General features: G+C 42.5%; 2 protein-coding genes across 4 annotated transcripts in view; one reads left to right on the forward strand and one right to left on the reverse strand.

The window, feature by feature from the left end:
• Nucleotides 1-1467: 1467 nt before the first annotated feature.
• Nucleotides 1468-5907, reverse strand: LOC140634471 (uncharacterized). Its single transcript, XM_072828439.1, has 5 exons — nt 5774-5907; nt 5230-5495; nt 4465-4565; nt 3205-3334; nt 1468-2253 (listed from the first exon to the last, which is right to left on the reverse strand). The coding sequence occupies exons 1-5, from the start codon at nt 5905-5907 to the stop codon at nt 2246-2248; spliced, it is 639 nt and encodes a 212-aa protein (XP_072684540.1). The 3' UTR covers nt 1468-2245.
• STK32A (serine/threonine kinase 32A) overlaps nt 5395-27136 on the forward strand; it is a 130649-nt gene continuing 108907 nt past the window's right edge. For 2 of the 3 annotated variants that reach the window (XM_072826391.1, XM_072826393.1), the window contains exons 1-2: nt 5395-5534; nt 9304-9451. In XM_072826391.1, coding sequence (XP_072682492.1) covers nt 9346-9451 — 106 coding nt within the window. In that variant the 5' untranslated portion in view covers nt 5395-5534; nt 9304-9345. Of the gene's footprint in view, nt 5535-5836; nt 6023-6343; nt 6446-9303; nt 9452-27136 lie in introns of those variants that run through there. The other variant, XM_072826392.1, reaches the window with a different exon arrangement.

The following is a 27136-nucleotide window of genomic DNA, read 5'->3' on the forward strand; positions in this document are numbered from 1 at the left end:
TGGGAGCAGATACTACTATCATCCATATTGTACTGACTAAGAAAAAAACTCTCAGAGTCTCCATGGCTTGCCCAAGGGCATGAAGCTCTAGGTGGTGGAGTCAGGAAACAAACTCAGGTCTGTATGACACTGGTGATATTTTTCTCAACGACAATGTTCTACTCTGCCTGTTTTCTGGAAAGCAATTATATTATTCACACCTCACTGAATGTTGTGGAATAAATTAGCACATTGATGTGTATACACAGTAGGAGCCATAAATGTTCATCTCTTCTCTGATTTAATTCATACCCATTTTTCCTCTCTCTCTCTTCTTCAGTTAATTATTTTCTAGTGAGTATGTAAGAGGGGTAATTTTATATTAGATCTACCCTTTATTTTGGACACCAGAAATTAAATATTCCCGTTACATCTTAGGATGTTTTCCTCTCAATTACATTATGTCATGGTCAGAGGCTGAATGGTGAAGACGGTGTTAATATGTACTGTACACGCATCAGAACACTTGCGCCTCAAGAGCTGGGATGGGTTTGTCTATCCTTGTGCCTCCCGGCATGGTGCTATCCCCACTGTAGACAAGTGACAAATACTGCAGCAACAGGTTATTAAGTAAATCATGAACTTGAGTTTACAGAATTTGTAAAGGCAGTTTATAAACCCTAAATAACATCCATCCAATAAAATTGAAAAATAAAATAGAAGGTCTTTCTAAAGATAATATCTAGAAGAATGCTTCAGGAATCTGTGGCAAACAGTAAAAGTGACTGTGCTGGCACAAGTGCAAGCCAGGTAAAACTGGACACTGACTTGAATTCAACAAATAATCGGGAACTTTCTAAATATGAGACATTGTATTTGGATCTGATTATTTTATAACTAAGAAGAATTTTCTTGTCACAAGAGAACTCATCTTTCTAGTAACAGAATAATTTGCATATCAGATCACTAGAAAATAAAGTTTTGTCTTATGTAAAGAGTACAGAGTAGCCTTCAACTCTAATGAGATCTACCTCCCTGCCTAACACATCCGAGGGCTTCCCATTGCCACCGTGTTTAAACTTTGAACTACTTTCCACAGTATATGTGGTTCTTCAGATCTTTTTCCCCATCCTCTCTCACTCCCATTATCTCCTCATGCTCCAGTCCCACTAAACTTAATGTTGCTCCCCAAGTATTATGTTTTTATATGCCTCCAATCGCCAAATCTGGACTGCCTTACTCTCTAACCAGTAACCCTCCATTCACCCTTCAAAACACAAATCAAATGTTACTGAAGCTTCTGGCACCTTCTAGCAGAACTAACTGAGTCAGCCAATGCTCTCCAATGGCTGCCATTTGGGTATCTATCAATCTCAGGCTGTAGTCATGCTTCCACCCGAACCACAAAATCCTCCTGCCCAGCCATCTTTTGTCACCTGTCTTTTTACCCTTTAAACATCCCAGTAAAGGACCATCATGTCACAGGAATGTTAGTTGCTTTGAGGCATAATGCAGCTTCTTCGTATTTTCCTCCTGTACTAAGCAATGCAGAGAATGATGGGAACAGAGAAATGTTTCTTCATTTAATTGAACACTTACTATATACCAAACACCAGTTTCACACTGTATATATAATGGTGGATAAAGCAGTTGCCATTCCCACCTTCACAGAGCCTGCATTCAATGGGCAAACCATAGCAAAGAAGTTACAAAAGCAAATTAATTCTAGCTCATGGTGAGTGATGAGATGGAAAAAGCAACGTAGGGGAGAAGTGGGTAAGAAACAACTGGAAGTGAAGAGTTGAAGGAAGTTCTGTCTGAGATAAAGAAATATGAGCTGGTGTCTGAATGGTGAGGAGTTCATGCATGAAGAAGGCTCACTCACATGCCCTGGGATGTGGACAGGCTCAGCATGAGCTTCAAAGAGCACAAAACCAGGGTGGCTAGACTTGAGTGAGCAAAGGAAACAGCGATTCTAGATGAAGCTGGACAAACTGGCAGTGAATGGACAGTATACGGGATTGTCTGCTCAGGTAAAGAGCATCACTTTATTCTAAATGCCGTGGAACCCAGTGGACAACTTCAAGGGCAACTCTTCCTCTCTGGTTTACTTTTCCCTTCATTCTCCTCTCCACTGGGGGGCTCCAGAGATTGTCAGAAGGGTCCGGCCTGCTTTGTCTCCCAAGTAACTTCTTTGTGTGGCAGCCTCCTTAGTGTCTCCGACAGCTGACAGCTACGTTTGAGATAGGAACTCAGGCAAGAGAGGCTAAATCACTGAATAAATAAATAAAGGATTAAAACAAAGTCGGCTCTTTGAAACAGGTCTGCATTTGCTAGACCACATATGAGATGGTAACGAGAATCACTATTTTCCCACAAAACCTGTGGTATGCCCAGCCTCTACAGGACTAGATACATTAGGACTGATGAGTAGTTTATTTTAAGCAAAAGTGACTGTACCATCAGAAGAAAGATTTCTAGAACAGATCTGAGAAGCACTGGGGCAGAACCTGCTAGCTTGCTAATTAAAATGACAATCTTAAAAGTTACCAGTCTCTAAGGGCTCCCTCTTTGCTGTCTAGCACCATGGTAAGTGCATTAACCTATACATTATCTCATTTAATCCTCCACCGGTCATGGCTGATATGAATGCCCATTGCCCGCTTTACTGAAATTGGGAGACTGAGGTTCAGGGGAGCTTGTCTAATATCTCGGTGACTTGTCTAGATCTCAGAAATATTAAGGGGTGGAGATGGCTTTTGGATAAAAGACTGCCCGACTCCAAAGCCCTTTATACTAACCAGGACACTAAAATGAAGAGGCTTCCAGAGACTTCAGTTCTAGTCTCAGCCTACACTCTTGCAATGTCAGTTTTCTTGGTAATAAAATGGCTATCATTAACTCCCAGGAAGAGGTAATAATACCAGTCCAACAAATCTGTAGGGAATCTCCGTGCCATGAAGATAACTCAAGTGTTTTGTAAACTTCCACATTCCAAACAACAACATTGTATTTTCAGCTGGGTGCCTGATTTTTTTTTTTTTTTTCCTTAAAGAGAATACCCTCTCCAGGAAATTAATTCCTTAAGATTTTTTTTTTTTTTTTCTGAATGTGGTTGCCCTCTTTCAGATCCTGACTTCAATTCCACATTAAATGTGCATTTAAAGCATCTGTTCCTCTCTCCGGTTCTTCAAAAGGTGTTGACAACATAAAGTAAGTTCCTACCTGGCTCTGCCACCAACTCACTGTGCAGCTTTGGGCAAATCCCTTCCTCAAGACTCCAAGTGCAAATGAGAGAACAGGTTCGATGAAGTTCAAGGTTATTCCAATTTTCAAAGGAGGATGGGGCCGACGCCTGAGATAAGAACAAGAAGAGAAAAGGGGCTGGGGATCCCTGGGTGGCGCAGCGGTTTGGCGCCTGCCTTTGGCCCAGGGCAGGATCCTGGAGACCTGGGATCGAATCCCACGTCGGGCTCCCAGTGCATGGAGCCTGCTTCTCCCTCTGCCTGTGTCTCTGCCTCTCTCTCTCTCTCTCTCTTTCTCTCTCTCTGTGTGTGTGTGTGTGTGTGACTATCATAAATAAATAAAATTTAAAAAAAAATTAAAAAAAAAAGAAAAGGGGCTGGCTCATAATAGGATACAGAGCCACTCTGAAATCTTTGTTTCATGAGTAAATTATGGGGCTCTTGACCATAAGGGGACCACTGACTTGTTCAAAAATTTCAGCAGCTATTTTAAGATGCAGCAGACACCATTCTAAGAGCTGCTACCAAAAACGGTGAACAAAGCCAATATGCTTCCGGCACTCCCTGCTACTCTACAACTAGATAGACCAAAACAGGAATCTGGAAGAGACATTTCAGCCACAGATGCATTTTGTTTGACCAACACAGTCTTTTAACATTTTCTAAACTTGCCAATGTTTTTAAATAATGGGAGATTTCACACAGAAGTTCTCGTTGCTAGCTTCTCTTTTAAAATCTGAATATTTGGCAACACTGAGCTGGCATTTCCACATGGCAGGGAAATGCTGGAGCTGCAGAGCAGCTGTCTCCATCCCACCCCCGCCTGGACCTACACACTCCGTCTCCGCGGGCTCCACAACTGCCCACCACTCCCACCACCACCCCCAGGACAGAAAGGCGCCAGGTGCCAGTTCTCTGGTGTCTTCCATGCGTGACTCGGGTTGGTGAGAAAACAATAAAAAGTTATTTCGACCATGTGGATCTTTACAAAGGGGAAGTACGGAGAGCAGCAAGGGAAAAGAACACAAGAGTTCCAGGGAGGGCCACCTGGGGGGCTCAGTGATTGAGCGTCTGTCTGCCTTTGGCTTCCATCGTGATCCCGGGGTTCCCGGGATCGAGTCCCGCATGGGGCTCCCCGCAGGGGGCCAGCTTCTCCCCCTGCCCGTGTCTCTCACGAATAAATAAATAAAATTTTTTAAGAAGAAGAAGGAGGAGGAGGAGGAGGTTGCAGTGGGCTTGCCTTCATGTCTGTGCCCAGGCCCTGTCCCACCTCCACACGCAGACGTCCAGGGTGACAAAGGTGCGTGGAACAAAACGGGGGGCTGGGAGGCGAACCTAGGTCTGGAAAAAGTTCTCTCCATTAACTGCGCGTTAAACTCCGCGAGCATCCTCGCTGCCCCTGCCTCAGTTTGCCCGGCAGCTAAACAAGGAACTCGGCGACACCCTGGACGGAAAGACCCGTCCTCGGGCTCCAGAGAGCTTCTCGGCCTCGGGGTCCCCGCTGCCCGCGTGGGTCGGACACAAAGTCTTGCCTCCCCACGCCGCGCCTGCGGGCCGCGACCGCTACCCCCGAGGCCCCGCCACGGCCTGGGCGGGGAGGGGGTCACTCGGGGCAGGCGGGGAAGGGGGTCACTCAGGGCAGCCGGGGTCCCTCGGGGCAGGCGGGGCCTCGGTGGGGAGGGGGTCCCTCGGGGCAGGCGGGGCCTCGGTGGGGAGGGGGTCACTCGGGGCAGGCGGGGCCTCGGCGGGGAGGAGGTCACTCGGAGCAGGCGGGGAAGGGGGTCACTCGGGGCAGGCGGGGCCCCTCGGCGGGGAGGGGGTCACTCGGGGCAGGCGGGGCCTCGGCGGGGAGGGGGTCACTCGGGGCAGCCGCGGCCTCTGCGGGAGGCGGCTCCGGCCCGAGCCCCGGCGCCGCGGGATCCCCGCCCTCGGCCCGGAGCCGCGCCCGCCGCGCCGTCCTCCCCGCGCCGCCCGCCCGCCCGCCCTCCCCCGGCGACGCGCCCACCCCGGGGACCATCGCTCTCCCAGGCGACTGCCCGGCGGCCTCTGGGGAGCGCGGCGGGGGACACCCGCTGCCGTTCGCTCCCGGGGCAGCGCGCTCGGCTCGGAAGCCCCGGCGGTCGCAGGTGCCGCCGCCCCGCCCCGCCCCGCCCCGCGCAGCCCCGCGCAGCCCCGCGCCCGCCGCCGGACAGGTGGGCGCCCCGCGTGGCGGTCCCCGCGGCTCGGGAGTCCCTCGCGAGCGCCCGGCCCGGGCGGAAGCCCCGGGGCCACCTCTCGGCGGAGACGACGGGCCACGGGGATAGGATCGAGGTGAGTGGGGGTCTGCATCCGCTTCCTTTTCAATAAACCTGCCTGCTCCTGCTCCGGGCGCCGCGGGGAAGCTAGGAAGTTAAAGGGGAAGAGAGAAGGCGAGGGCGGGCGGCCGGGAGGACCCGCCGCGACCGGGGAGGGCCGGGGTGGACCCCGCTTGCCCCTGCGGGCGCCCCCGCCCCGCCCCGCCCCGCCCGCCTGCGGGCGCAGGTGCGGACCCCGCCGACTTCGGCCGTCACCTGCTGGGGGAGGTGAGCGCGCAAGGTGGTTCTGGCAGTTGCTCTTCCGCGGCTTCCGAACCAGCAAAACTGCCTCGGATGGTTGGCTTCGTCTCCACTAGGATGTTTTCCCCAAAGCTGAAGGAGTTGAACATTTTTACACAGGAAAATAAAACGTGGTGTGTTCACTCCGTGGACTGCTACGCGGCGCTTAACAAGCAGACGTCGGAGCTTCAGAGAGCAGGGTGCCTGGCTCGCAGACTTGTAACCGTAAATGATCACAAGAAGGGTGCCTGCCCAGTGTCCCTACTCATCCCTGTCATTTGGGTGGCTTAATTTAAAACACACGTCGTGGTGTAAAATCATAGAAAGGGGACTGTAACACATATACTAGACTCATGATTGTGTCTTGTCTCTGGGAACTATGAAAGGGGAATGAATTGGGCCTGAGGGTTCACAGGGAAATAATGTTAACTTGTAATGCTTAATATAGAAAGATGAGGAAGCGAGGTGGGTGAGATGTAAACAGTGCAACAGAGTGGTGTTTTTCATGACATTTTCTTTCTTGCCATCTTTCTATGTGTTTCTCAGTTTAAGAAGTTCTGTGTTTCAAATGCCGACTACGTTCTATGCACAAGCTGTGGCAATGAACCTGAGCAGTTCCTCAGAGGGGCAACTTTCTCACATGACAGCGTAGGTTCTTCAGTTCCTAAAGACGATGCCTCTTTACCTAGGTGGCCTTAGCTGCTTAGAAAAGCTCACCTGAAAAAAAAAAAAAAAAAAAAGAAAGAAAAAGAAAAAGAAAAGCTCACCTGTGGACAGCCCCCAAAAGTGTAGGCCAGAGGTCAAACGCTGGCATGAGAGAATGAGTCTGCTGTGAATAATCTGATAACTGGCCAGGTCAGAGTAGAAGCTAAATATTTTTTGGTGTTCTTATATGGCACATTTCTTTTTCCCTTAGATTTTCTACGTTTAGGATATTCGTTTGCATGCGTAGTCACTGCCCTCTAGACATCTTAAGATGATGCTCCTGTAACCCTGCAGACTTTAGTGCCAGGAGGTCAGGGTGGCTTGGGGTTTGGCAGAGGAGAGTCTTATAGCTCATCTGGGCCCTATGCAGCAGAATGGGAAAGATATGTCTCCATTTTCCTGCCAGAGATGGTTTCTTCTGCATAGGAGGGAGACTTACCTAAGTTGGTTATCCTCTTGGGGAGAAAGAGGGAAAGACTGTTCTAAACAAGAAAGGGTGTCTTAGGTCCAATGGAGAAGCCATCACATCCACCTCCCCCCCTTCCACAAACAGACACAAAAGTGGTTTCCTATTGACATCTTTTCTTCCTGCTAAAAATCGCTGGATCTTTGGTGAACAAAATCATCTGCACATCAAGATGGAACTCTGAAATGTGGCAAACTGTTATATTTCTCTTTTCTTTCTCTGTCTTGACAACTTGCAAGGTCAATGCTTGGTACATCTTATGCTACAGGAACACAGGCTACTTGAGAAGAGCCTGAGGAGTGAAGAAAAATATAAGAATGACAGGATTAGGGCGTGGTGTGAAAATTATGTGTCCTGGGGGTTTTATGCACAAAATAAAAGAGAATGTGATCCCAGTCTATGGTGTTAAAAATCTCAACTCGTTAAAATCAATGTTCTCTTTAGGACCAATCTTCTCTAATGTGATCTGTGGTTCTGCCCTCCCAGTATTCCCCACTTATTCTCAGCTCTCAATGGAATATAAAACAGAGAGCACCTCATTCGCTTCTCCTTGGCCCCTATTGAAACACTGAGGGCATCCCACTTGCTTCTTCCTCACCCCCTTTTGTACTAAAATTAAAGGCTGTTTGTTTTTGGAGCCTGCATATAGAGTTGAGGGCTTTCTGTCTTCCTGATGTCAATAGTCCCCTTGGGCTTGCTCCAGCCACCTGTTACCACCTGCCTCCCCCCACCATTTAATTGGTTGCTTCCTAATTGCTGACTCTTTCTTTGCTCTCCATTTAATGATTCTTTTTAAAGTCCATAAGGCACTTTGCCAGCAGTTGGCTTTTAGTATGAAAAGTAGCATTTCCTTAATGAGTCTGCCTTCCAAATGAAGGCTTTACTTACATTTTCCTAATGGAAAAATGAGCTTTTCTTCTAGACTTGCCTAGGAGCTTCTCAAGTTCTTTTTTAATAACTCATCCTTCCCCCAGGTTTGCTTGGGACACTTTCTTCAATTCTATCTCTAAACTGTAAAAAGTGTAAAAACTCCAAGAGGAAATCCATGAACAGATGTTCAAAATAATATGTAAGGCAATACAGACACTATTAAAATTAGTGTTCTATTCTTTGCAATTTATGTGCCAGGCATTGTGTTAATTGCCTTGTAGACATTATCCCATTAACTATATCCCTCGAGCCACATTTGTCCCATGCTTGAGATCTGCATAGGCCATATAGCTGAAGTGAATTTTTAAATACTGCTTTGTATAAAATCTGAATCTTTACCACACACACACACACACACACCCTTTTTTTTTTTAAATCAAATTTGAAGATCTGGCCCCTGGTCCCATAGTGACAAACTTCTAGATCTGAGAGTAATGACTTCTTTTAGATGGAGCCTGGGTTCTCCAGGTCACCAGGATCTCCACGAGGCACTGATGGCCAGTGCACTGGTCCAGTGCACTCGCCTGCATTTCTGCCTGGCTCTTGTAGGCATGTGAGCTTGTGATTCTTGAGGAAGGCACTATTGTTTCTTCCATTTTAGACACAACGGGTCAAGTAACTGGCCCAAAGCCATTATTAGTGTCAGTTTTAAAACCAGAACTCTGGATGCTGCCTCTCCTTACCAATTTCAGGGAAAGTATTTAAAATGAACAAAGCCATAAATGTACTTTTTTTTTTTTTCAGGGGGTTTTTAGCTCTTACTTACATCCTTTAATTTGAGCTTCAGAGTGGCCAAAAATCATGAAACACTTACACTGTGAAAATACTTTTATGTATTGAACTCAAATCACATTTAATTTGCCTTTGAAGAGAGGACCATCATCATTTTCAAGTTCAGGGGAAGGGGAAAAAAAGAAACATGTTCAGTGAAATTTAGCAGTTTGCTGGTGTGGTAAAGCCAAACTCAGAGCTTGTTCTTTTTACATTGTAGTACCTTCCAGAGTAGGAGGAAGGAGGTGGGAAATGTATTTTTATGACCAAAAAGGAATAAAGTTGTCAAACATCAAAAAAAAATTTTAAACAAATACATTTTCTCAAAAATACAGAGTCGCAGTAAAGTATTACTTTTATTATATACGTGTTAAAATGTGGTTCACCACATTTTAAACTTGTTTTCATATTTAGAGAAATATTTTACTCTCTTCCTTCTTCCTAAGTCCAGGACCACTCCCAACAAGGCCATGTGGTGGTTCTCCCAGATGCCCAATGTTATTTATGAAGTTTTCATTTTCAATCACAAAAAATTCTGCTCTCAGAGTACAGATTAGGTTAATATTGCAGCCACAGTTCTGTGCTCCGAGTTCCTGACCGTATTGTAAGGATACCACTTCTTTTTCTCTCCCAGCTATCGACCTAAGGCTTCCAGATCTCTTTTGAGTGAAAATGAATGTTTCTGCCAGGATACTGTAACCGGAGGATCCGGGTCTGGGCAGACTTGACCATGGGAGCCAACACCTCAAGCAAACCACCTGTGTTTGATGAAAATGAGGATGGTAAGAAATATGTGATAACTGGAAGTAAAATACAAAATTTTGCAGAATTCAAATATAAATACCTTGTTTCATAAGTAAATCGCAGTCAAGACTTAAAAAAGAAAACTGCAAGAGTAAGCCTGAGGATCTCATACGCTTATATGGATTTTACCTTGCACCTTCCAGGGGACTTTGGGCAGTTTTCTTAATTAGGACTATACCAATACCCTTTGTCAAAGGGAGCTGTGGTCAGGCACCTGGTGGATAGACCTTGAAACTAAATGATTTGTTGTTCTCTGTGCTGTCTCCCTGACAGCTGGAGTTACCCGCGTTGCTAGTTGTTATAGAAGATTTTTTCTATTACCAAATTACATCTGAAAAATAATCAATACTCATTATGTTATGGTGTGGAATCATGCAAGTAGGTGCCTTCTGAGCTTCTAACTGACATGCATCAGGGTCCTAGACAAGTTTCACAATGCTAGGTCATAGGAAAATGAATTAGTGTTATTGGAGGAAAGGGAAACTTTCAAGGTCAGGCTCAGCAAGAAAAGAATGAAAAGCAAGAGTTTTCCCGATTCTCCTGCCATCCCACAGTGAGGCTTGCCAGAAGAGGGCCTGTGCCACCCCATAGCAACCGTCCTTCCTAGAGTGGAAGCCAGAGCAGCCTTGTTGGTATATATGTGGGGCCAGCTACTTATAGGTTGACGGGAAAAAGGCAGTCCCGTGCAGCTAATAAGTTGTCCAGGCCTCTCAGAGGGAGAGAGTCCTGCTAATTAGACCACGAAGGAAAAGAACAATGAACTGAAATTCAGGAGTTCTAAGCCCTGGTCCTATTCCAAGCTACCTGTGGGGCTCAAGAAGTTTATGCACCCACTTGATCTTCAATTTCCTCATCAGTTAAATGAGGGGATAGGGTCATCCTCAAAGGTTGTTTTCAACTCAAAAAGTTTAGTTTTGCAAAAGCCACTTTGCAAAACTTATGAGGCAGCATGGAAATCAGCAAGTAAAGCTTACTATGTCAGAAAGCAAATTTGTTTATTGCAACAGAAACCGCAAATAAGCCACTAAGGGTGGCTTAACAAGATGCACAGGTTTTACTTTCTCGTGTAACAAAATAGGCAGAGTAATGCAGGAAATGTGTGGCTCCAGAGGGCTCGGAACTCCAGCTCCCACAAGCCTGCTTCTGCCCTTCTCTTCCTTTCACTAGAGTCACTGTCCCCCCCCTGCCTCGGGATGCTCCCCGCTGCATCCACCCTGCACCCACAGGGGAGGGGTAGAGTAGGGAGGTGGAGCCCACTGCCTTGAAGCATATGAAGCATATGAAATGGCTGTTGCTCATCACTCCAGAGTACACACTCATGCTTGGTTACAAGGGAAACTGGGAAATTGAGTTTGTTTTCTTATGTGGCCGTGAACCGTCTAAAAAGAAATTCTGTTTGGTTACAAGAGAAGGGGAGAACTAGCTGTTTGCCATGGTCAGGGGCAACCAGAAGCTTACCACCATCTCAGTTTTTGGTTCTTTGGGTAGACCCCCCTTTTTTTTCTTTAAAGATTTTATTTATTTATTCATGAGAGACACAGCAAGAGGCAGAGACACAGGCAGAGGGAGAAGGCTCCCTGCAGGGAGCCTGATGCAGAACTCGATCCCAGGACCTGGGATCCCCTGAGCCACCAAAATGCCCTGGATGGACCCTTTTTAACACAAATATTTGACTGCTCACAATGCCCTGCTCTCAGTCATTCTCTATCAATTCAAAGGTGCATCATTATTACTTGTACATAGTATCTCATGGGAACTCTGAATTACACGTTGAGAAAATAGTCTTAGTAAACTTCTTCCCACCCTTATTTCAGTTGCTTTGCTTCACTTTATCCAACAGTAAAGGCAAAGATCTAAAGACCAGTGATGTTACATGATTTTTCCATCTCTCAAATGAAAAGACAAGTGGGCTTGTGTTTCATGTGTTTGGTTCTCTGTGCTCCCTGGGATTCAGAGCTAATGTTGTGCATAAGGCCCCAGAGAAGAGAGCAGAAAAGAGAGGCCAGATTCATGTTCATAACTTGGGAGAGATATGTGTCACTTTAAGGTATTAGGATAGTGTGATAATGAGAAAAAAACAGAGCTATCTAAATTTTCTTTAGTTCAGCCAGCCTTTCTTCTCATGGGGTGCACAAGAAATCTAGAGACCCAAAGGACTGAGGCAAAAGGGAAATAAGGTACCATTTATGAGTACCTCTGGGGGACTCTAGAGTAACTAAATTCAGGTAAAGTTAGGCCTGAGGAGCCAGCAGGTCCTTTTTTCTTTTCTTTTCTTTTAATAAGATTTATTTGTTTGTTTGAGAGAGAGAGAGAGAAAACACACATGATTGGGGGTGGGGCAGAGAGAGAATCTCAAACAGACTGTGCGCTGAACATGGAGCCCCATGCGGGGATCGTTCACATGACCCTGAGATCATAACTTGATCCAAAATCAAAAGTCAGACACCCATCCATCTGAGCCAACCAGATGCCCTGCAGATCCTTTGTAACCCCTGGTAGGTCACCACCTTTTAGTTGTCCAGCCTGTAGCCTGCTGAGATCAGCCTACCACAGCACCCATAAAGAGAATGTCTACACAAAGAGATGCAAGGCAGAAAGAAAAAGGCAAATCTACCTACTACGAGCCTGTCACTCTGCTAGATAGGATGAAAAAAGCGCAGGGAAAGATTGGCCCTGGCCCTGTGGAGCTCATGTTCTGATGGGGGAAGGCAAACAATGAACAAGTAAACAAACACATAAACCAGACAACTTGAGACAGTGTTAAAGTGCCCCCAAGGAAATGACTCCATGATCTTATGGAGAGGGATAGGGTGATGGTAGAGAGACCACCTGAGAGAGAGTGTGGTCAGGGGGGGGCCTTTCTGAGGAGGTGACATCTGAGGTGAAGCCTGAAAGGTAAAAAGAAGCCACTCATGTAATGACTTGAGAAGAACAGTTCAAGCACAGGGAACCCAAATCCAATGTCCAAATAATGACAAAACAGAAATGAATAATTGACTGTTTCTTAACATTCTCATGGATTGGAGTTTATAATTTATAAAAAGGGACCATATTTAATTACCATATTCACTTGTTTGTTTATAAGATCACTGAGTTTTGGGAGAGAGAGTATGACATTCTGAGCAATTACATTTTTTTTAATCAGTAAATCCTATAAAGTTGATATAACTCCTTTCATAGCTCTAGATTGATCACAAGGTATAATTTTATTTGACTGCTTATAAAGCTTCTGACCAAGAAACAAAAACAACAAAAAGCACTGACTAATCAAAGAACATTAATGCCTACATCATTTTCTATCTCATTTTTATTTAAATAATCACACTGGGCCAGAATCTAGGACACTTAAGTGAGCCAATTTCATTATTTTAAAAATATTGCTGAAAAGAATCCCAATATATGATGAAAAAATGTTTAATATTTCCTTCAAAGTGTTTGCTGTTCCCAGTATATAGATTGGAGAAGGAAATCTGAACCAATTTTCGCAAGTAATATTTCAAGATTTCTTCTAGAAAAGTGTCTAATTTACTTTAAAGGTAATTAAGGAATAAGATGTTACCAGACATCCAGTAAAATAAGCTGTTCGTGGTGGAATTCACCAATACTTTGTATTTCGTGTTGTTCCATCTGATAGTGATCTTGAAAGGACCATTCTATTAGCTATCTATGGTGATCTTTGTATAATGAGACCAAAGTAAAAAAGATTTATAGTCCTATTGAGTAGAATAAGATCTACTTATCTGATTACTGTTACCTTTTACAAAGTAGATCTTGAATTATACAATTTTTGTTTTGCTTTGTGGCCTACCTTTTATATTTTAGTGCAAACCTAAGTCCTAACTACTTTTTTTGTTTTGATAAAATATGCATAATAAAATGTACCATTTTAATCATTTTAAGTGTACGTACATACAGTTCAGTGGCATTAAGTATATTCACATTTTGGGCAACGATTACCCTCATGTATCTCTGGAATTTTCTCATCTTCCCAAACTGAAATCTGGTACCCATTACACAGTAACTCCCCTTTCCCTCTTCCCTGACCCCCTACCAACCCAGTCCTTGGCAAAAATCTTTCTACTTTATGATTCTATGAATCTGACTATTCCAGGTACCTTAATAAGTGGGATCATGTAATATTTGTCCTTTTGTGTCTGGCTTATTTCAGTTAGCATAATGTTTCCAAGGTTTATCCGTATCATAGCATTTATCAGAATTCCATTCCTTTTTAAGGTTGAATAATATTCCATTACAAGTATATATCACATTTTGTTTATTCTTTTTTATCAGTGGACATTCGGTTGTTTCTACCTTCGACTATTGTAAATAACACTGCTATAAACATAAGTGTACAAATATCTGTTCAACTCCCTGTTCTCCATTCTTTCAGGTATATACTTAAATGTAAAATTACTGGATCATATGGTAATTCTTTAATTTTTTAAGGAAACATTACACTGTCTTCCACCTAATTAGGGAAGACGGTTTTGTGTTTCATAACGGAAGACTACTTAGCATAGTGGATAAAACCATGGGCTCTGCTAGTAGACACACTATACACAGGTTTAAATCTCAGCAGCACCACAGACTAGCGATCTAGGTGTTTCTACAAGAAAAGTAAATCAAAGGAGACATGTTCTGATCGCCCATCATCAAACACAAGAGTCAACTTGACTAATTATAAAGTGTTTTGAGGGAACTTGAAATGCACCATGGAAGAAAAAGTTCCCAAACCTAAGTATTTACTAGTGAATCAATGTGGAAAAACAAAACAAAACAGAATGAAACCAAAAAACAAAAAACACCCAACTTTCTATTCTGCAAGTTACTAAACCTCTGTAAAGCCTCAGTTATTTCCTATATAAAATGCAAATGATAATCAGGCATCCTTCCTTGGGTCATTGTGAGGTTACAGTAAAAACAAGACAAGTAAAACAGTGAGGTGTCTCAAATAAGGTAATTGCCCAATTAATGCTAGTTACACTATTATTACTAGGAAAGTCACTTAGCATGAACTTTGCTGTACTTCAACCTCGAAAGACACAAAATTGATTAGATGCAGCTCTTGTAGATGCCATAGTTAGTTAATATGACCTATTCACAATTCTGTCAATGAAATTGAACTGACAGGATGGCAGATTGTATGGATTCTGTGAAAACCTATATAAAAGTCCTTTAAAAAGAAGCCAAGTTAATGATTTCACAAAAACATAATTTCATCTGGTTTCTTCTTTCATCCTTCCCCTGGGGTGACTGTATTTTCATTTCAGGCAAAATCAAAAACCCAGTAGGCTGAAAAATCAATAAACTGTACTTTTTCTGATTTAAGCCCAAAGCTGACTATTTAAGTAAACCCGTTTGATCAACAGACACAGTGACAAATGCGCTCCCCCATACCCAACTACCATATAGATACTCTGAGAAATAATTAAGGATATGAAAAGACATTACATTGTAAGTTTTCTGAAAGTAAAGAATAAGCTTGTTAAATGATATTTTTTAATGATTGTAACTTTTTCTTTAAATCTGCTTTATTTCCTCTGAACAAAGTGTTTTTGTTTTGTTTTGCTTGGTCTTTTTTTTTTTTTTTTTTTTTGGCTTGTTTTATTAAAAAAAAAATCAACATTTGAAAAGCCTGCTCATTGAGGTTTTCAAGGTGATTTAGAAAAGAAAAACTCAAAAAAAAAAAAGAAAAGAAAAACTCTTGAATATCAGAAGGTAGACTTGTTTGTAATTCAGGGTCTAGGCAACAGGAGAGGGTCGTGCAATCATTGTAAGTAATATGTGTTTCTAAGCATACACATAGAATGTAGAGGTGATAAAATTGGTTTAGTCAAACCCAGGGACAATTTTCTTCTGGAGTGTTAAAGCTAAGAAAAATTGGCTTTAGGTTAAAAGCTGCTGAAAAAGTTCATCAATGCCCTGAGTTTGCAGAGAGAGCCAAATTATTGCATTATTCTTTGGAGTTGCTGAAAACTTACTGTTCTACTTTCATTTGGCAACACTTGTGTCCTAGGCTCTGTGACTGGTTCCAGTTTTCCTACATCTTTGGTGGCAGAGGCAATGGGTCCTTCAAAATGTTGGGCCAAAAAAATTGACCACAGATTTGCAATGCAAAAGAAATGGGAAGTTACTGAATTGATTCCAAGAAGGAAGGACTTTGAAAATCTCCTCTGTTATTTTAATGTCTACGCACTGCATTTTGTACCCACTTGGAGAGGCAAATGAATTTCAGACTTTCCCCCCTCAAATGTGAATCAGGTTGTCTCATATCATTTAGTATTTTGGATTAAAATTATTGGGAAGGGGATCCCTGAGTGGCGCAGTGGTTTGGCACCTGCCTTTGGCCCAGGGCGCGATCCTGGAGACCTGGGATCGAATCCCACATTGGGCTCCCAGTGCATGGAACCTGCTTCTCCCTCTGCCTGTGTCTCTGCCCCTCTCTCTCTCTCTCTCTCTGTGACTATCATAAATAAATAAATTGAAAAAAAAATTAAAAATAAATAAATAAATAAAATGATTGGGAAGGTAGAAGGAAAATTTCTCTAGTGAGAATTGGCTTCTTAAAAAATTAAGGCACCTTGGACGGTCTAACATTGAGTTAACACATTTGTCATAAATAACCTTAGCTCTGCCAGTTTATAAGAACAGGCACTTATGAGGGCTTTATTTCAGACAGCCAAGAAAACAGACCGAAAGGCAGAGCTAGTGATTTTGATTTGCTGGTTTCCTGAGCAGTGAGTTACGAATACATGTTTAGGAGAATCCATTCATGCTAATGTAATAAAGCTACATCCTGCCTTCATAGATTTACAGTGCTTACTAGCATGTTAAAGACTCTGAAAAGTCCTACAATATTGAAATCTCAGGATTCTGATTTTTCTGACTTACTTCAAAATGAAATCGTTTCTGTAGGAAATCTTTTAATATATTGTACCACATAATATTCTGGAGATCTCAGCTTGGGAAAGGAAAAGTCGTGATTGCATCTCTTCTTTCTCTGTTGGAAAAATGGTTTGTTCCCATGGATGTTTTTTCCCCTCTAGTTTCATGGCAGCAGATTATGACATGTCAAATCTCTACTGCTAAAGAGTGGTTATATTCTGTAAGGTTTTCTCACCATGAGTTCTTCTTGGAGCACAATTCATGTTTACTCAGGTTAATGAGTTAAACACTAGGTATCTCTATTTAATTCTGAAATGTTGATGTTACTGGTCCAAGTAGGAATTAGATTTATTTATTTTAAAGATTTTATTTATTTATTCATAGAGACAGAGAGAGAGAGAGAGAGGCAGAGACACAGGCAGAGGTTGAAGCAGGCATCATACAGAGAGCCTGACGTGGGACTTGATCCAGGGTCTCCAGGATCACGCCCTGGGCTAAAGGCGGCGCTAAACCGCTGCGCCACCGGGCTGCCCCAGGAATTAGATTTTAGAGACCGTTTATTTCTTCTTTATTGCTTTTTTAAACAAAGAACATTTTAGTTCTTTCCTAATTTATGAAGAAATTGTGGTGAGTTGTTTAGTATCAAATAACATTCAAGGTCTACTAATTTCTCATTTTGTCCAAAGCTATAGATATTTTTCAGTTTTCATCTTGAAACTACCTAGGTTGAAAAATAGATCTGTAAGCTGGTTTCAGTGTTCAGACCATGAGATTGGTACTCCAAGCCTACTGTCTGCAATGAGAAGGGCAGGGAAGGAGGATCCAGCTCAATGACATTAATTCAGGTTGTATGCATTATACAAGGGCTCCAACTACGCATTGCTATGTGACTCGTCATGGAAATTTCATTTGGAAACAGACACAAAAAGCCAATGATGGAATAATATTCTTGTTAAATTGGGACAGCGAGCCCTGTTTCTATGGTGAAAAACTGAAAAACATATGGTTATAGATTTTGAATTCAATAGACCAGCACTTGCTTTATTTTTTTTCTCTTAAACTATCTCTTCTTCCCTTTCTGGAGTCATTTGTCCAGTAAAATAAGTCATGTTAACCTTGCTTTATACTCGAGTAGCCTGTATTTTTTATTTCTGATTATTACTTCACATAGAGGTTGGCATACTTTTTGTGTGATGGGCCAAATAGTAAGTATCTTATGGTTTGCAGTTCAGTCTCTGCCACAACTACTCAACTCTGCCTTCATAGCATGGAAGTAGCCACAGATAATGAGAAAACAAATGAAGGTGGCTCTCTTCCAGTAACATTTCCTTTATGGGCACTGTAATTTGAATTTCACATCATTTTCACTTGTCACAAAATATTCTTTTTATTGTTTTCCAAGCATATTAAAAATACAAAAGCCATTCTTAGCTTACAAGCCATGTAAAAATAGATGGTGGGATGGATTTGGCCTGCGGGGCATATTGTGCTAAGCCTCAATCCACAGCATCCTGCAGACATTGCTTCACATATTCGGGGACCCCTCTGATACCCATCCATAGCCCTCTAGGCCTTAAACTGAGAGGCCAGGCAGGGAGACTGGTATCTGTTCTCCATAGAGGCTTAAAGTCACTCTTTACCGACTCTCTTTTGGTTGATCAGTGTGAGCCAATGGAAGGATTTGGGCCAAAAAAATCTACTGTTTTAATGGATAAAATGTATTATATTTGTATATCATTTAACTGTCATACAGATTGGGTTCAAATAAATGGGTAACAGCCTGTGATTCATCTGAATTGTCATGAGGCAGAATTTATTTCCTAGTGGGGGCATTTATTCAACAGAAGGGGCATCAAGCAATTGGAGGTATTGATCACCCCTGTTCTACCCCCACTGTTCTACTTTCTGATTTATTCTAAGGAAATAGCCAGTATATTTTTGACTTCTGAATTGGGGTTCAGGCAGCAGGAAAAGAAGCTGTTGGTGACCATTGCTTGATCTTGGCACCAGGAATGGGTGTCAGTAAATCCCAGACGCCCTGGGGCACAGAGTTTCATAAAAAGGAAGTGCTGACTATGCAAACAGATGCCATCAATTGGCCTCAGAGGCTGCTTCTCTGGAGAAGGTCCAAATACATCCTTAAAGGACTTGCCAGGCTCTACATGTATTAGTGGCCACCATTTGCTGCCAACCATTTGGAATGATTAAAGGTTAGTGAGCCAGCCAAATAATTTTTCTTCAGGGGATCAAGTGATATGCTCTAGAGCTGACCTTCAACTTTAGCTAGTATCATGGTGTCAGTTATAGGGTAAACCAGTGCTTCCCAGACACCCTCTGTGGACAAATGCCAACCTATGGCTGGCAACGCTGTCCTTTGTCTGTGGTGAAAGGAGAAAAATGAAGGCAATCCAATAAGCTTCTCAAAAAGCTAATACTACTAAAAATTTCAGTCTTAAGATTGCATGCTTTTTTGTGTATATGTGTGTTTAGTATTTAAGGATTGTGGAAATAGATATATTTTCATAGAGAGAACTTGGTGAAGTGACTTGCCTCTCTGATCCCCAGTTTTCTTGTCTGTAAATGGGGGCTAATAATTATATCTGCTTCATACAATTTTTGTGGGAATAGAAAATGATTATTCAGGGGTGCCTGGATGGCTAGGTCAGTTGAGCATCTAACTCCTGGTTTTGGCTCAGGTTGTGATCTCAGAGTCATGAGATTGAGCCTGGTGTCAGGCTCCACACTCAGTGGAGAATCTGCTTGGGATTCTCTCTCCCTCTCCCTCTGCCCCTCTCCCCCTGGCTCATGCTCACTCTCACTCCTCCTCCCCTCAAACCAATCAATCAATCAATCTTTTTTTAAAAAGTGATTATCCATAAAAAGTATATACCATAGGGCCTGGCACATAGTAATTGCTCAATAAATGTTAGTAAAGCATTATCACATTATCATAATCACCTTAATTTTTAATGCTCTTACACCATGGCAAGTAAAAAAAACAAAAGCTACCCAGTGCTGGTTTTCCTTTTCTCCTCTAGCCCTTTTTTAGGGCAATGGAATTTTCTGATCTGTAAAACTCAAATGTATAATTGTAATTTTCATTGGGTTCTATGTAGATAACTTACTTAAGTGGCTGAGATAAAAAAAAAAAAACTGACCTATATCCATCAGGACAATGCTACTTAAGTGAAGGATGGTGCCTGGGCTAGCAGTGTGGGAAGGGAGATGGGAAGCTGAGAATTTATTCAACATTTATTTTCAGTATAAAATAATTGAAAGTCACTGGTGGTGTGAATGTGGGATGAGAAGGAAAAAACAAAATCAAGAGTGAATTCTAGGTGTTTACCTGAATAGGCAGGAAGATGGCTGTGACACTTGGCTGACACGAAGGTGGGGCACTGAGAGGCTGGGGACATATTTAGGCATTGCCGAGAGTTCTTGTTTGGGGGCACAAAGTGACCAAAACTCTAAATCATAGTGTCAGTTAGGACATTGGGACCAAGCCTTCAGAGGTGAGTGGGAAGGCTCGGGCTAGTGAGCTGAAGATGTGGTTCTTAATTCTATGGGGATTGATGAGTCTGGGCTGGGAGAGTATGTGGAAACTGAAAAGGAGAGGAACCCCATTATTGAGAAGTCAGGTAGAGGAAAGCCATCAAGCTAAGAAAAGTGAGAAGCAGCAGCCAGTGAGGAACGAAAAACCATTTATCCTGAAATTTAAGAGAGAAGAGTATTTCAAGAAAGAATGAGGGAGTAGTCACTTTTATTGAATGTTCCTATGGGGTTGAAGCCAGTGAGAAATACCTATGGGATTAGGCAACCAAGAAGAGACTGGGGACATGGATGAAAGCAGTCCAGTGGGGACGGGCAGGCATGAGGCAGATTCTGGGGAGTTGGGGGCACAGGAGAAGTGAGGCCATAGACACAGTAAGTGTCATCAACTCTTTCTTTTCAAAAAAGAAAAATTTTATTTATTTATTTATTTATTTATTTATTTATTTATTTCAGAGAGAGAGAGAGAGAGAGAGAGAGAGAAAGTGAGAGCACAAGTAGGGTAAGGGGCAGAAGAAGGGAGCCCCACACAGGACTCGATCCCAGGACCCTGGGATCATGACATGAGCCAAAGGCAGATGCTTAACTGACTGAGCCAACCAGGCACCCCCATCAACTCTTTCAACAAGTTTGGTCTAAAGGGAGCGGAGAGGGCAGCCCGGGTGGCTCAGCGGTTTAGCGCCGCCTTGGGTCCAGGGCCTGATCCTGGAGACCCGGGATCGAGTCCCACATCAGGCTCCCTGCACGGAGCCTGCTTCTCCCTCTGCCTGTGTCTCTGCCTTCTCTCTCTCTCTCTCTCTCTCTCTCTCTCTCTCTCTGTCTCATGAATAAATAAAATCTTTAAAAAAAAATAAAGGGAGCGGAGAAATAAGCCAATAGCTGAAACTGAATATGATATTAAGGCAGAAATTGTTTTTTAAGAGGGGATCCTGATCTGAGACTACATGTCCAAGCTGCCTACCAATATAAAGGGAAGAAACTAGGAAATCGTGTGAGCAGGAACCAGGGCAGGCTGCACCCATGTGGGACCAGTACAGGTATACAGGGTCTTGCCTTCAGAAGCTCCTGCACTTGGGCTGGAATGCCCTGCAGCTGCTGCCTCTGAACTCTTGCTGATTTTATATTTGAATTTGTATTTGTGAGGTCTGATGAGATCATGGGTGATACCACAGGGGCTTGAGGGCTAGGTGCTCATGCTGCCCCCTCCCCAGGAATAGTTCTAGGTCAGTTGATCCTGGTGCCACCTTCACCCCAGCCATCCTCCATCTAGGGCAGAAGTCTGGGTGCTGATGCAGAGATGGGTGGGACGAGCATCCCCATGACATACCCAGATGGGGCATGGTGGTGGCTGTCGTTGCCCCAGGCTGGCAGTTTGTCTGGGAGGGGGGCAGCTAGAAACTGTCTCTTAGACTCTCACCCACTCCCATCTTCCTATCAAGATACTGAGTATGTCACAGAGTTCAGTTTGGAAGTAAGTGATGTGAAAGGCACTCACCACCCAGTAACATTCTTGTTAGAAGAAACAGCAGAGACCGACACCTTTATCATTGGGAGGCGCCAGAAGATGAAAGCACTGACCTGAAATCACCTAGCCACACAGCTAGATCCTGAATCTTTTCAAGGAAGCTCTAGGCCCACCGTGGAGCCTGAATCATCACCCCGAGATCAATGCTCTACCCTCTACTGACTGGGTCAGCCAGGCACCCCTAGATCTTGAATCCTGATGTCAAATGAATCTCATTTCTTTCGGTTATAGATATCCACCTAGGATGGCCAGCCAGAATGAATGTATAAAATTAAATGAGCAAACATAAGGGGATTGCTTCTCAATAAAAACATTCAATATTCAGAGATGCCTGTATAGCTTGGTTGGTTAGCGATTGCCTTCAGCTCAGGTCATGATCTTGAAGTCCTGGGATCAAGCCCCATGTCAGGCTCCCTGCTAAATAGAGAGCTGGCTTCTCCCTCTTCCTCTGCCTTTCCTCCCATTCATGCTTGCTCTCACTCACTCTCCTTCTTCCCTCAAATAAATAAAATCATAAAAAACAAAAACAGCAAATGTCCTTTATGTGTCTCCTACTGAATCCTGCTTTCAGAGAGCTGAATCATTGTACTTCACAGTGACCTCTGTCTTCACCCCTGCTTCAACTCACACATTTATCCTTTAGACCACATGGTTCCTGAAGTGTTAAGGGTTCCATACAGTATACCTTTCCTTGTCTGGCATGAATTATGCAGTTCATCACTACTCTTGATCTTTGCTTGTCTTCCTTTATTCATCATAGATAGCAATTACTGTGACATTCATGTTTTTCCCAATTCATGATACCATCATCATCACTCATTTTTCAACCTGTATATATGAACCTAATTTGTTTGACACCTGGTGGGATAATTTTTATTTACTTTCATAAAATACTGAAGTCATTGACACTTCGATAACTTCTTCATTTTCTGTCCAGGGTATGTGTAAATAACTAGGAAAAATATTCTAAACTCAGGCATTGTTATGCATTAACAAGAATGTGTTTAATTCTTATGCTCCTAATTGGTAACTGGAATTGGCTTGCTTGCTTCCCTCAGTGGGTTTCCATCGAAGACTATGGTGCCAATATTCTCTATGATTCACCTTTTGTGAGGGTATCTAATATAAAGGTAGAGGAACTTTACTACAGCTGTTTTTAGTACATGCATATTAAATGTGTATTTAAAAGCAAGGTTTATAACTATAAATAACTATAAATAAAATTAGGAATAAAAAGTTACCTATAATGCCTCAACCCATTGATTACCACTGATAACATTTTGGGGTATTTCCCTTTGCCATCTCCATGCTGCATCCTTTCTGGCACTCCTCATCCCTCTTGCCCACTGCACTTGTTTTCCTATTTCTTGTTTAATTGACTTATTTACTTTGCTAATTGTTTTTTCCTTTCACTAGGAAAAAAAAAAAAACTCCATGAGGAGATTTTTTTTTCTCTTTTGTTCATTTTCTATCTTCAATACTTCCTTATTGAATAAATGAATCCATGAATAGTCCTAGTCCTGTCTTTCTTACCTATATGTATAAAAGGTTTCTGATATATTTGGGATGATGCACTATACACTTCTGTATCTTCATTTTCTCTTATATCATGAGTAGTTTAATCCCGGTTTTGTAAAATTTGTTGATTTCTTGAAAATATAATTTAGTGTCCATGAAATGGACATGCAACATAGACATATTATAATTTATGTAAATATATGGTTTTAAATATACCTAAGTTCTAAAATACAAAGGAATTATCTTAGAGTGCAGTTGCTTTTTTGTGATGCTGAATAATTGTTTAATCCTGAAATATATTTGGGCGGTCATAGGGAAAAGGTACGTATTGCTTATTTTGGAGTATTAAATCATTATTACATAAAATAATGTTCAAAGCATCTTGGTTGGTCTATTTAGACAGGATTAAGTTTAAGTATGAATATTATGTAATAAGTAAACTTGAATAATAATAAATAAATAAACAAATAATAAATAAACAAACTTGAATGAGGCATGAAGGGCTTTGCAGCATTTCCTGAAAGCTGACTTTTTTAAAGCATTTTTTAATGGTGGAAAATATATATTACATAAAATGTGTCATTTTAAACACCTTTAAGCATACAACTCAGTGGCATTAAGTACATTCACAAGAAGCACAATCACCACTGTCATTTCCAGAACTTTTTAATGATCCCAAACATAAACTCTGTACCCATGAAATACTGACTTCCCTATCTCCACTCCTTCTCACCCCTGGTAACTCTATTCTACTTTCTGACTTTATGAAGTCAGTCAAAGTACCTCATGTAACTGTAATCATACAATATTTGTCATTTTGAGCCTGGCTCATTTCCTTGAGGTTCATCTTTGCGGTCTTTGAGGTTCATCCATGTTGCAGCACGTGTTAGAACATCATCCATCACTTTTTGTGGCCATATATTATTCCGCAGTACATGTACACCACATTCTGTTTATCCATTTATCTGTTGATGAACACTTGGGTTATTTCTACCTCTGGGCTCTTGTGGATAATGCTACATGAACACTGGTGTACACATATCTGTTTGAGTCCCTGTCTTCGGTTCTTTGGTGTATATTCCTAGGAGTGGATTTGCTGAGAGATATAAGTCTTTGAGTTCAACCATTACAGGTATCTGCCACATGGGGCTGCACTTACCCTTATGTGATGGTGGAAAATAAACCTTCTGAAGTATTCCCTTCAGAATACATTTCATATATTTTTTTAAGATTTTATTTATTTATTCATGAGGAGGGAGGCACAGAGACACAGGCAGAGGGAGAAGCGGGCTCCTTGCATGGAGCCCAATGTGAGACTCGATCCCGGGTCCGCAGGATCACGCCCCGGGCTGAGGGTGGCAGGAAACTGCTGAGCCACCCGGGCCACCCCAGAATACTTTTCAAGAACGAACTCTGTAGCCATCTCAGGACTACGTACCTGAGGCCTTAACCCATATATCACTGCTGGACATACTAGAGCTTTCGCTTATCCATACTGAAGGAGGAGGTAGCTTAGCAGACCAGGACCTATTATTTTATTTTCGTTCAAAATGTACTGACAACAGGTAATTTCAATAGTCAGCAGATTCTGATTCTGCACAGCTGAACTCATTCCCCTTGGTCTCCTTCTTTGAGTGCCAAGCTTGGCACCAGGGAGATACCAGACAGTTACAGAATCTCTCTTCAAGGATCTTCAGAACTGTTCTCTTGCCCTCCTCAATTAAGCTTCTCATATTTACTTCTTGAACTGTAGGAATACACTTCCATCTATTCATCAAGTTCTTGGAATATGTAAATCGAGTTAGAATAAGCCGGTCTTTCTGCTGTCTTAATATGTCATCACATTTTCTCTCCCTGAGTTTGGAGATGGACATGGAGAGCTCGTGCTACTGCCCAGTGATAACAAGCTTAGATTTTAGAGTCAGAAGCTCCAAATTAGTTTCCCATTATTACTTTCCTAGGGCTACTGTAACAAGTACCACAAGCTGGATGGCTTCAAACAATAGAAATTCCCATTGTTCTAGAAGCTAGAAGTCTTAAATCAAGGTATTGGCAGGGCCATGGCCCACTGAATCTTCTAGGTGAGGATACGTCTGGTAGCATCGTTCCAATCTCTGTGTGTGTGCAAATTTCCCTCTTCTCTTCTACCCAGACACCAGGCATATTGGATTAAGGGCTCACTCCATACTGGGTTCAATATAACCTCATCTTAACTTAACCAGTTATATCTGCAACAACATCATTCCCAAGGAAGATCACATTCTAAGGTACTAAGGTAATGACTTCAACAAATCATTTTGGGGTTGCTCAACTTGTAACCAATACCCTTGATTTGACTGCTAACTCCAGCTGTTACTAGCTCCTTGACCATGAGCAAATTATCCACTCTGTTTAAGTCTCAGGGTTTTATTTGTGTTTTGGGGCTAATAAGGATTATATGAAATAATGCAAGTAAAATGCCTAGTACAGTACTTCATATACTAAGCATTGGAAAGTGCTAACAGATTATCATTAGATTTGTGATGGGGATTTCTACATAGGGCTGTATGTTAGGATTCTGGTTTAAAGTTAACATCTTTCATTTAAAAGAGATCTGTTGTTGTTGTTTTTAAAGACTTTGCTTATTTATTTGACACACACACAGAGGGAGAGAGAGAACAAGCAGAGGGAGCTGCAGGCAGAGGAAGAGGGAGAAGCAGACTCCCTGCTCAACAGGGAGCTCAATGCAGGGCTCAATCCCAGGACCTCAGGATCACGACCTGAGCTGAAGGCAGATGCCTAACAAACTGAGCCACCCAGGCACCCCAAAAGAGACCTAACTGTTAACATGGGATCCACAAATAGGATTCTGAGGAACTCTGTAATTTATACCAACATTAGTTTGTGTATTTGCTTTATTTTCTTTCCTGTAAAAGGGTCCATGTATTCACCAAAGCAGTCCATGCCATCCCCTCACATCTAAGAATGTGGTTGCATTCGTGGTGCTCTTGGGGCAGGAAGTTTATAGGGAATTTTGAGTATAGGAAACTTAGAGCAAAGTCAGAGAGATAGGGCTACCAGGTGGGGTAAGAGAGACCCGGGCTTCAGAGTGCTTCTCCAGTGTGGTACTTCTCTTAGGTTATCCCAATCCATCTTCATCACAAATGGAGACCAAAATATCACCACACTTATTTACAGAGCAGAGACCTGAAACTCAGCATAGTTAGAAAATTTGCCCAAGTTCACGCATCATGGAAGAGGCAGACCTGAAGCATCACCTCGCTTCTGCCTGTATCCGACGGACAGTATTTGACATTTGCAGTGTAGTTGCTCATCCTCTCCTAATGTGACTTTTAAAGTGATTCTGAGATACTAGTAAGAAAGTGATCATCATCCCCTTATTAGGTTAAGAATATGAGTCTTAAAAAAAAAAAAGAATATGTCTTAAAATGGTTTTTAAAAAACACTAGCCCAAGTCACCAAGCCAGTAAGTAGTAAAGAGATGGCTGTTTCTTGTTCCTAGTGTTAAGTTCTTTTTTTGGAAAAAAAACAAAATAAAACAAAAAAACTCCAAACCCTTCTTTATTGAGTGCCCATTATATTCTTATATATTCTCAGTATACATTATCACATTATCTCATTTAATCCCAACCACAGCCCAATGTAATAGGATGAGAAAATGCTAGCAAGGCTCTAGGAGAAGATGATGAGTCAAACATTTTCCTCTACTTTCATCCCCTAAGAACTGGCAGTGTCACGTGCCTCTAGAAGGACCTGTGAAGGGGATAGCTGTGCATATCTTGCATAGCTGTGTAAAAACTGATCCTGTCCCTTCTACCACTAGAAAAGAAGAAAGAAAGAAAGATACTAGTCCTCTCCACCCCTGCACCATGGTTTATCCTCTGGAGAAGAGGGTCTCCTAACTGGGAAGAGCTGGCACACCAAAGGCAGGGGTGCCTTATGGAAATGGAAGGATCAGTGAGGTACATGGGTGCAGGCTGGCTGCTTGGGACTTCCACCCTCTTTCCCAATTTGGCTCTGTAACACTGGCAGCTGGGGTCTCCTCTCCTCTGACAAGAGGGTAATAGAAAGTTTTTTTTCTGGAGATTTTGGCCAACCAAAGAAGGAAGATCTACAGTTATAGATATGGGAGTGTTTTGAACATCCTAGCCATCACTCTCTAGAGTGAAGCTTGCTATTGACAAGA

This window comes from Canis lupus, chromosome 5 (assembly GCF_048164855.1).
Source record: "Canis lupus baileyi chromosome 5, mCanLup2.hap1, whole genome shotgun sequence".
NCBI classification, from domain to species: Eukaryota; Metazoa; Chordata; class Mammalia; order Carnivora; family Canidae; genus Canis; species Canis lupus.